The sequence below is a fragment of the Amblyraja radiata genome, chromosome 30 (assembly GCF_010909765.2).
Source record: "Amblyraja radiata isolate CabotCenter1 chromosome 30, sAmbRad1.1.pri, whole genome shotgun sequence".
Classification (NCBI taxonomy): domain Eukaryota; kingdom Metazoa; phylum Chordata; class Chondrichthyes; order Rajiformes; family Rajidae; genus Amblyraja; species Amblyraja radiata.
The window spans coordinates 5136474-5147907 of NC_045985.1; the positions used below are offsets into that span (position 1 = coordinate 5136474).

Sequence of the window (11434 nt, forward strand, 5' to 3'; positions counted from 1 at the left end):
TCGATGGATAATGGGAGATAGGCACAAAAAGCCAGAGTAACTCAGTTGGGGCAGGCAGCATCTCGGGAGAGAAGGAACGAGTGAATGAACGAATGAACAGGTTTATTGGCCAAGTATTCACATACAAGGAATTTGCCTTGGTGCTCCGCCCACAAGTGAAAACATGACATACAGTGACAGTTAGGAACGACACATAAAACATTAAACATTAATAATGAAACATTATCGATTAAACATGTGAATTAAATAAAATACCAGAGCAAAAGGAGGCTACAGGTTTTTGGTTATTGAGTGGAGCTACTACTCGTGGGAAAAAAAGGTAGACAAAAATGCTGGAGAAACTCAGCAGGTGAGGCAGCATCTATGGAGCAAAAGAAATAGGTGCGTTTCGGGTCGAGACCCTTCTTCAGATTGATGTGGGAGGGAGGGGGGAAGAAGAAAGGAAGAGGCGGGGACAGTGGGCTGAGGGAGAGCTGGGAAGGGGAGGGGAAGGCGGGAGAAAGCAGGGACTACCTGAAATTGGAGAAGTCAATGTTCATACCGCTGGGGTGTAAACTGCCCAAGTGAAATATGAGGTGCTGCTCCTCCAATTTGCGGTGGGACTCACTCTGTCCATGGAGGAGGCCCAGGACAGAAAGGTCGGATTGGGAATGGGAGAGGGAGTTGAAGTGCTGAGCCACCGGGAGATCAGGTTGGTTATTGCGAACCGAGCGGAGGTGTTGGGCGAAGCGATCGCCAAGCCTGCGCTTGGTCTCACCGATGTAGAGCAGCTGACACCTAGAGCAGCGGATGCAATAGATGAGGTTGGAGGAGATGCAGGTGAGCCTCTGCCTCACCTGGAAAGACTGCTTAGGTCCTTGGATGGAGTCGAGGGGGGAGGTAAAGCGACAAGTGTAGCATTTCCTGCGGTTGCAAGGGAGAGTCCCAGGGAAGAGGGGGTGGTGCAGGTGGGAAGGGACGAATTGACCAGGGAGTTACGGAGGGAGCGGTCTCTGCGGAGAGAAGCTGTTTTGATCAGGTTGTGGCTCGTCAATAATGGGGGCCTCGTTTCTCCACGCAGCTGAAACAGATGAAGGAGCTGGAGAGGGAGAGAGACGCCCTCTTGCACGGCCTGGAGATGGTGGATCGCACACGAGTCTGGTACTTGCAGCAGATCCACGGAGTGAAGGGGAGACAAGACCAGGCCAAGAGGGGCTTCGGAGACACCGTGAGTTCAGGGCGGGGGAGGGGGGGGAGAAGGATTAGCGGGAGCGCGTGGTGACAACCCCGGGGGACTGGTTAAGGAAGGAACCCCCCCCCCCCCCATCCTACTCCAGCGGTGGCTCTGATCGTTAACGCAGCTGTCGTCTGGCTTTTACCCCATTTCCAGAAGGAAAAATTACTCCAGCATTTTGTGTCTTTCCTCGGGGGACCAGCACCTGCAGTTCCGTGTTTCTGCAGTTCTGCAGATAGATGCAATGGCCTCGTCTCCGCTGGGAGGAAATGCCTGACGCATCACCAACACTATCTGTGGAATTCTCTGCCTCAGAGGGCGGCGGAGGCCGGTTCTCTGGATACTTTCAAGAGAGAGCTAGATAGAGCTCTCAAAGATAGGGGATATGGGGAGAAGGCAGGAACAGGGTACTGATTGGGGATGATCAGCTATGATCACATTGAATGGTGGTGCTAGCTCGAAGGGCCGAATGGCCTACTCCTGAATCTATTGTCTATTGTCTATTGTTCGAAACAAGGCTCGTTGTCCTGGTTGGACTTCCAGCGGGATATGTCGCCACTCTCTCTCAGCTTCATAACAAGAGGATTTCAGTATAGGAGTAAAGAGGTTCTTCTGCAGTTCTTGGTTCTTGGTTTCTTGGTCCTCCAAAATATTCCAAATGGAATTCAAACTGGAGGTGGGAGTTGTATAGGGCTCTGGTGAGATCACATCTGGAGTATTGCGTACAGTATTGGTCTCCTAATTTGAGGAAGGACATCCTTGTGATTGAGGCAGTGCAGCGTAGGTTCACGAGATTGATCCCTGGGATGGCGGGACTGTCATATGAGGAAAGATTGAAAAGACTAGGCTTGTATTCACTGGAGTTTAGAAGGATGATGGGTAAATCTTATAGAAACATAAACAATTATAAAAGGACTGGACAAGCTAGATGCAGGAAAAATGTTCCCAATGTTGGGCGAGTCCAGAACCAGGGGCCACACAGTGGTAGAATAAAGGGGAAGCCATTTAAGACTGAGGTGAGAAAAAACTTTTTCACCCAGAGAGTTGTGAATTTGTGGAATTCCCTGCCACAGAGGGCAGTGGAGGCCAAGTCACTGGATGGAATTAAGAGAGAGTTAGATAGAGCTCTAGGGGCTGGTGGAATCAAGGGATATGGGGAGAAGGCAGGGACGGGTTATTGATTGGGGACGATCAGCCATGATTGCAATGGAAAGTCAATGTTCATACCGCTGGGGTGTAAACTGTCCAAGCAAAATATGAGGTGCTGCTCCTCCAATTTGCGGTGGGACTCGCTGTGGCCATGGAGGAGGCCCAGGACAGAAAGGTCGGATTCGGAATGGGAGGGGGAGTTGAAGTGCTGGGACTCCAATTTACGGTGGGACTCACTCTGGCAATCATGGCCTCACTCAGCCACGGCCGAGTCGGCCAACAAATTGCCTTCGGGGTATTTTTTACCTTTTTGTCCCTTCGTTTTTTTTAAATACGAAATGCTTTTATTCTGAACAAACAAAAATACAGAGGGAGTAACATGATCAAAGATTGCCTATATAGGCAGTTTACAATCAAAGTTATCAAATTAAAATATTTACATTTTTATCAACAATACACTCGAGTTTCCGCGGCGACCAGCGTTCGCGGACGGTCTCCAGAGTCCCCGTGGTCACCGCCTGTGTGTTCCCTCTCCAGGGACACGCGGGCACGGGCGTAGGCCCGGAAAAGGGGCAGGCGGTCAACCCCTGTGCAGCCATCAACTGCCCGCTGCCTGGACCTGCGAATGGCCATCTTGGCAGGAGCAGACCGGCAGGGAGACCCCCTCCCGCCTGTCCCCCCTCTTAGACTTAAACTTACAAAATTCTTAAGGGGTTGGACAGGCTAGATGCAGGAAGAATGTTCCCGATGTTGGGGAAGTCCAGAACAAGGAGTCACAGTTTAAGGCACCAAATTCCCCTACAACCCCCCCCCCCCCTCTCCCATATCAACTCCTGCCCGTCAGCTATAAAAACCTGGATGCAACATAATTTCCTCAAACTCAACAGCGATAAGACAGAATTCCTCCTCATAGGCTCCAAAGCCACACTCAGCAAAATCAATGACCCCACTCTCACCATCGACGGCACCACTGTCTCCCCATCTCCCCAGGCCCGCTACCTTGGCGTGATCTTTGATTCCACCCTCTCCCTTGAGCCTCACATCCGCCATGTCATTAAAACCTCCTTCTTTCATCTCCGCAACATCGCCAAACTCAGACCCTCTCTCACACCTCCCGCTGCTGAAAGACTAATCCATGCCTTCATCTCCTCCCGGCTGGACTATTGCAACTCACTTCTCCTTGGCATCAGCTCCACCTACATCAACCGACTCCAACTGGTCCAGAACGCAGCCGCCCGACTCATTACCCACACCAAATCCTGGCATCACATCACTCCAGTCCTCAAACAACTTCACTGGCTTCCCATCTCCCACCGGATCACCTACAAAATCCTGGTCCTCACCTACAAAGCCCTCCACCATCTGGCCCCCCCCATATCTCACTGACCTCCTCTCCCCCTACCAACCCTCACGGTCCCTCAGATCCACATCAGCCGGTCTCCTCTCCATCCACAAGTCCAACCTCCGCAGTTTTGGGGACAGAGCCTTCTCCAGGGCAGCTCCCAGGCTCTGGAACTCCCTCCCCCAACTGATCCGCTATTCTGTGTCCCTCACCATCTTCCAGTCCCGCCTCAAGACCCATCTCTTCACCTCTGCCTATCCTTAGCCCCACGTCCCCCTCCCTTTTCATCTGTGCATTAATTGCCTCATATTGTGTTTTGTATTGAATTCTGTCTTTACTTTGTGTCCTAGTCATGTCTCTACTATTTATTTCATTCCCCTTACATGTTTTTCCTCTACCTGCTAAATTTTTGTAAGGTGTCCTTGAGACTCTTGAAAGGCGCCCATAAATAAAATTTATTATTATTATTATTATTAAGGATAAGGGGGAAATCTTTTAGGACCGAGATGAGGAAAACATTTTTCACACAGAGAGTGGTGAATCTGTGGAACTCTCTGCCACAGAGGGTAGTTGAGGCCAGTTCATTGGCTATATTTAAGAGGGAGTTAGATGTGGCCCTTGTGGCTAAAGGGATCAGGGGGTATGGAGAGAAGGCAGGTACAGGATACTGAGTTGGATGATCAGCCATGATCATATTGAATGGTGGTGCAGGCTCGAAGGGCCGAATGGCCTACTCCTGCACCTATTTTCTATGTTTCTATGTTTCTATGTACCGGGTGCCCAAAAATCAGTAGCGTCGGGCTAAAGTGGAGCCAAAACTTGAGGAGCAGCCCCTTTAGTTAATCGAACAGGGGCTGCAACCTCGAACACTGCACGTAGACGTGGAACACGGTCTCTTCCTCGCCACAGAAGTGACCGGCGGCGGACGTGTCTGTGAACCGGCTCAAGTACCTGTTGCAGGCCGTGGCTTTGTGCAACACTCCCCACCCCACCCAACCTGATTCTCACCCCCATCTCCTTCCCTTCCAGGATCGCCCCATCGACTCTCGGCCCAACCGAGCATGTCTTCTCTTGGCCAAGATCCAGGAAGTCAACTCCTGCCTCAGCGACCTCATATCCACCCCTGGACAGGTCTGTGGCCCATGTGGAGGGTTTGTTGTGGGGGGTGGGGGTGGGGTGTTGAACCAGTGCAGGAAGGAACTGCAGATGCTGATTTACACTAATTTGGACACAAAATAGAGTGATTGAGGCAGTGCAGCGTAGGTTCACCAGATTGATCCCTGGGATGGCGGGACTGTCATATGAGGAAAGATTGAAAAGACTAGGCTTGTATTCACTGGAGTTTAGAAGGATGAGGGGAGAGGGGGGGTCTTATGGAAACATATAAAATTATAAAAGGACTGGACAAGCTAGATGCAGGAAAAATGATCCCAATGTTGGGCGAGTCCAGAACCAGGGGCCACAGTCTTAGAATAAAGGGGAGGCCATTTAAGACTGAGGTGAGAAAAAGCTTTTTCACCCAAAGAGTTGTGAATTTGTGGGATTCCCTGCCACAGAGGGCAGTGGAGGCCAAGTCACTGGATGGATTTAAGAGAGAGTTAGATAGAGCTCTAGGGGCTAGTGGAATCAAGGGATATGGGGAGAAGGCAGGCACGGGTTATTGATTGGGGATGATCAGCCATGATCACAATGAATGGCGGTGCTGGCTCGAAGGGCCGAATGGCCTCCTCCTGCACCTATTGTCTATGTTTTTATGTTTCTAAAATGCTGGAGTGAACTCAGCGGGACAGGCAGCACGGAGGACAGCCCCCTTCTGCCCACTGGGTCTGCACCGGCTACCAATCCCCGCACACTAACACTATCCTACACACACGCTAGGCACAATTTACTATTATACTGAAGACAATCGACCGACAAACCCGCACGTCTTGGGAGTGTGGGAGGAAACCGGACCACCCGGAGAAAACCCAGGCGGGTCACGGGGAGAACGTGCAAACTCTGTACAGTCAGCGCCCATGGTCGGGATCGAACCCGGGTCTCTGGCGCCATGAGGCAGTGACTCTGCCGCCCTGTCTTTGACTTCCTTTGTCGGCCACGGTCACCTCATTCTCCACTTAGTAGGTTTCCGGTTCTTCAGGGACACCTCAGAGATAGACCATAGAACAGCACAGCGCAGGAACAGGCCCTTCGGCCCACCATGTCTGTGCTGGACATGATGTCAAGCCCACCTCTTATCTTATCTCGGGGATGGGGGCAAGAACAAAGAGGCTCCATTGGGACGACATTGAACTTTGTCCGTGCCCTTTAGCTGGCGGCCCTTTGCATACCTTGTCACAGGTGAAATGTGACAATAAAGTATCAACTCATTCATTCATTCATTCATTCACTCACTCATTCATTCACTCCATTCATTCACTCATTCACTCACCATTCACTCATTCATTCATTCATTCATTCATTCATTCATTCATTCATTCACTCCATTCATTCACTCACCATTCATTCATTCATTCATTCATTCATTCATTCATTCATTCATTCATTCATTCATTCATTCATTCATTCATTCATTCACTCATTCATTCACTCATTCATTCACTCATTCACTCATTCATTCATTCATTCATTCATTCATTCATTCACTCATTCATTCACTCCATTCATTCACTCCATTCATTCATTCATTCTCATTCAAACAATCATGGTTGGATGGAGGGAGAGAGGGATGGATGGTGGAGGGAGGGATGGATGGGTGGAGAGAGGGAGGGAGGGCGATGGGGAGGGAGGGAGGGAAGGAGGGAGAGGGAGGGAGGGAAGGAGGGAGAGAGGGAGGGAGGGAAGGAGGGAGGGAGGGAAGGAGGGAGAGATGGAGAGAGGTAGAGCGATGGAAGGAGAGATGGAGAGAGGGAGGGAAGGAGGGAGGGAGGGAGGGGGGAGGAAGGGAGGAGCAAGCCCATGGTTTGGTTTCGGCCCTGACGTTGGGTCTGTCACCCCTTGACTAATCGCACCTCCACCCTCCGCCCATTCCGCTTTCAGACGCAGTACATCCATCATCCCGCCAACGTGCTTCCCGGGAAGGTGACCGGGATCCACCGGCAGTCAGTCGGCACGTTGCAGGAACAGAACCGCCTGTTGACCAAGGTAAACGTACAAAACACACACGACAGGTGCAGGAGGAGGCCATTCGGCCCTTCGAGCCAGCACCGCCATTCAATGTGATCATGGCTGATCATCCCCAATCAGTACCCCGTTCCTGCCTTCTCCCCATATCCCCTGACTCCGCTATCTTTAAGAGCCCTATCTAGCTCTCTCTTGAAAGCATCCAGAGAACCGGCCTCCACCGCCCTCTGAGGCAGAGAATTCCACAGACTCACAACTCTCTGTGAGAAAAAGTGTTTCCTCGTCTCCATTCTAAATGGCCGACCCCTTATTCTTAAACTGTGTGTGGCCCCTGGTTCTGGACTCCCCCAACATCGGGAACATGTTTCCTGCCTCTAGCGTGTCCAAACCCTTAATAATCTTATATGTTTCAATGAGATGCCCTCTCATCCTTCTAAACTCCAGAGTATACAAGCCCAGCCGCTCCATTCTCTCAGCATATGACAGTCCCGCCATCCCAGGAATTAACCTTGTAAACCGAATCAACACCAGCGGCCCCTGGTACCTGCAAAGAGAACAAAAGCACAGCTCAATAGACAATAGACAATAGGTGCAGGAGTAGGCCATTCTGCCCTTCCAGCCAGCACCGCCCTTCAATGTGATCATGGCTGATCGTCCCCAATCAGTACCCCGTTCCTGCCTTCTCCCCATACCCCCTGACTCCGTTAGCCCTAAGAGCTCGATCGAACTCTCTCTTCAATAGGCGGTCTTTAGAGGGACCCTCCCCGCCATTGAGGGCAAGCTGGGTGGGGACTACGTTGAACTCTTTGTGACTTTGTTGCTGCCCCTATAAGTGGTCGTAAGGTCATGTAATAATCATATACATAATCATATTTTATTTGCCAGGATAGACAAAAATGCTGGAGAAACTCAGTGGGTGAGGCAGCATCTATGGAGCGAAGGAAATGGGCAACGTTTTGGGCCGAGACCCTTCTTCAGACAAGTATTCGCCACGTATGTTTCGCCACGGCCGAGGAATAGATGCTGCCTCACCCGCTGAGTTTCTCCAGCATTTTTTGTCTACCTTCGATTTTTCCAGCATCTGCAGTTCCTTCTTAAAAACGTACCTGTCAAGTCAAGTCAAGTTTATTCGTCACATACACATACGAGATGTGCAGTGAAATGAAAAGTGGCAAATGCTTGCAGATTGTGCAAAAAAACCCGACAAAACAGAATAGAACAGAATCAGGAATTACATATTTGTGAGAAAAAAACAGCCAATTTTAAAAAGACACAACTCAACAGTAGTTTGGTCCAGTAAGTTAGTTCCTGGTGAGATTAGAGTTTACAGTCCTAATGGCCTGTGGGAAGAAAGTCCTCTCCATTTTCACAGCATGGCAACGGAGGCGTTTGCTTGACCGTAGCAGCTGGAACAGTCCGTTGCAGGGGTGGAAGGGGTCCCCCATAATGTTGCTGGCTCTGGATCTGCACCTCCTGATGGATAGTTACATAGAAACATAGAAAATAGGTGCAGGAATAGGCCATTCGGCCCTTCGAGCCTGCACCGCCATTCAATATGATCATGGCTGATCATCCAACTCAGTATCCTGTACCTGCCTTCTCTCCATACCCCCTGATCCCTTTAGCCACAAGGGCCACATCTAACTCCCTCTTAAATATAGCCAATGAACTGTGGCCTCAACTACCTTCTGAGGCAGAGAATTACACAGATTCACCACTCTCTGTGTGAAAAATGTTTTTCTCATCTCGGTTCTAAAAGATTTCCCCCTTATCCTTAAACTGTGACCCCTTGTTCTGGACTTCCCCAACATCGGGAACAATCTCCCTGCATCTAGCCTGTCCAACCCCTTGAGAATTTTGTACGTTTCTATAAGATCCCCCCTCAATCTTCTAAATTCTAGCGTGTACAAGCCGAGTCTATCCAGTCTTTCTTCATATGAAAGTCCTGACATCCCAGGAATCAGCCTGCAGTTCCTGCAGAGGGGCGAGTGTAGTTCCCATAGTGCGTTCGGCCGAACTGTCTAACTGTTTCTTAAACGTTGGGACAGTCCCAGCCTCAACTACCTCCTTCGGCAGCTCGTTCCAGACACCCACCAACAATCTGCGTGGAAAAAGGTATTCCTATTAAATCTTCCCCCCCCCCCCCCCTTATAACCATATAACCATATAACCATATAACAATTACAGCACAGAAACAGGCCATCTCGACCCTTCTAGTCCGTGCCGAACACGTATTCTCCCCTAGTCCCATATACCTGCGCTCAGACCATAACCCTCCATTCCTTTCCCGTCCATATAACTATCCAATTTATTTTTAAATGATAAAAACGAACCTGCCTCCACCACCTTCCCTGGAAGCTCATTCCACACAGCCACCACTCTCTGAGTAAAGAAGTTCCCCCTCATGTTACCCCTAAACTTCTGTCCCTTAATTCTCAAGTCATGTCCCCTTGTTTGAATCTTCCCTACTCTCAGAGGGAAAAGCTTATCCACGTCAACTCTGTCTATCCCTCTCATCATTTTAAAGACCTCTATCAAGTCCCCCCTTAACCTTCTGCGCTCCAAAGAATAAAGCCCTAACTTGTTCAACCTTTCTCTGTAACTTAGTTGCTGGAAAACCCAGGCAACATTCTAGTAAATCTCCTCTGTACTCTCTCTATTTTGTTGACATCCTTCCTATAATTAGGCGACCAAAATTGTACCCCATACTCCAGAATTGGCCTCACCAATGCCTTGTACAATTTTAACATTACATCCCAACTTCTATACTCAATGCTCTGATTTATAAAGGCCAGCACACCAAAAGCTTTCTTTACCACCCTATCTACATGAGATTCCACTTTCAGGGAACTGTGCACAGTTATTCCCAGATCCCTCTGTTCACCTGCATTCTTCAATTCCCTACCATTTACCATGTACGTCCTATTTTGATTTGTCCTGCCAAGATGTAGCACCTTCTCCTTGAACCTAGGACTCCTCTGATCCTCGATTCCCCAACTCTTGGGCGAGAGTCCATTGCAAATTCCAACATGCTCCTTGTCTTCCCGACAGGAATTGTCCGTAAAGAGCGGGCGGATCACGGCTCTGGAGATGGAGAGGGCGGCTCTGATCAAGCGGCTGATCGATGTGCAGAACCAAGGCTTCTCGGAGTCCAGTTGTGAAGGCTCCACCATCATCTAGCCCGGCGACAGCGCGGAACAAAGCAAAGAGTCTCGGAGCAAAGAGGTCCTTCTGCAGTTGTACAGGGCCCTAGTGAGACCACACCTGGAGTATTGTGTGCAGTTTTGGTCCCCTAATTTGAGGAAGGACATTCTTGCTATTGAGGGAGTGCAGCGTAGGTTTACCAGGTTAATTCCCGGGATGGCGGGACTGTCATATGCTGAGAGAATGGGGCAGCTGGGCTTGTACACTCTGGAGTTTAGAAGGATGAGGGGGTATCTTATTGAAACATATAAGATTATTAAGAGTTTGGACACGCTAGAGGCAGGAAACATGTTCCTGATGTTGGGGGTGTCTAGAACCAGGGGCCACACAGTTTAAGAATAAGGTGTAAGCCATTTAGAATGGAGACGAGGAAACACTTTTTCTCACAGAGAGTTGTGAGTCTGTGGAATTCTCTGCCTCAGAGGGTGATGGAGGCCGATTATCTGGATACTTCAAGAGAGAGCTAGATAGGGCTCTTAAAGATAGCGGAGTCAGTGGATATGGGGAGAAGGCAGGAACTGATTGTGGATGATCAGCCATGGTCACATTGAATGGCGGTGCTGGCTCGATGGGCCGAATGGCCTACTCCTGCACCTGTTGTCTATTGTGAAGCTGCCCGGATACTTTGGGCCACTAGACTTCAATCCCAACTGCAGGGCGACAATTCCCAAGCAGTCCAATACTCTGGATGGAACTTATATCCATTGGGATAAATTGGAATATTGGGACCAGAAAAGCATCGGGATTCATCCCAAACGGAGTTTCCACCCTTCCAACATGGAACCAGCGACATCTCATCTCATCGTTGACCTTTGATAAGACTACGAGAAGCAGCCAAATGCAATAACTCGTTCCGTCTCGAGAACCCAGTCTATTTATTCTCTATTTATATAAATCATTGCCATTGATAAACTGTGTGTGTCTTTATATTAAATGTTTTATTAGTTTTTTTATTTTCAACAGGGACAGTGCATATTAATAAACATTTACATGTAAATTTGCAATATTATAGCCAATAGCTAATTTCCATTGTTATAGCCCTGTCCCACTGTACGAGTTTACCCAAGAGCTCTCCCGAGTATAAACAAAATTCAAACTCGTGGTAAGCATGGAGAATGTACGTAGCGGGTACGTCGGAGCTCGGGGACGTCTCTTAGCGGCTCGTAACGCTAACGCAGGTACTCGGGAAACGCGGTAAGCTCGGGAAGACTCGTGAAGATTTTTCAACACGTTGAAAAATGTCCACGAGAGCCCCGAGTACCTACGAGCGGCTATTACCGTAAATCTCCGAGTTCGAATCAGGGGAAACTCGGGAGAACTCTTGAATGAACTTGTACAGTGGGACAGGGCTATTAGTCCCTTTGGCAGGTTGATGTTGAACACCTGCTATGTTAAAAGGGATGAGA

At 49.3% G+C, this 11434-nt stretch overlaps 1 protein-coding gene across 1 annotated transcript; it reads left to right on the plus strand.

The window, feature by feature from the left end:
* Positions 1 to 1043: 1043 nt before the first annotated feature.
* On the plus strand, positions 1044 to 10112 carry LOC116989808 (suppressor APC domain-containing protein 2-like). The gene is made up of 4 exons (XM_033047393.1): positions 1044 to 1207; positions 4734 to 4835; positions 6741 to 6845; positions 9876 to 10112. The coding sequence occupies exons 1-4, from the start codon at positions 1070 to 1072 to the stop codon at positions 10002 to 10004; spliced, it is 474 nt and encodes a 157-aa protein (XP_032903284.1). The 5' UTR covers positions 1044 to 1069; the 3' UTR covers positions 10005 to 10112.
* The last annotated feature ends 1322 nt before the right edge of the window (positions 10113 to 11434 follow it).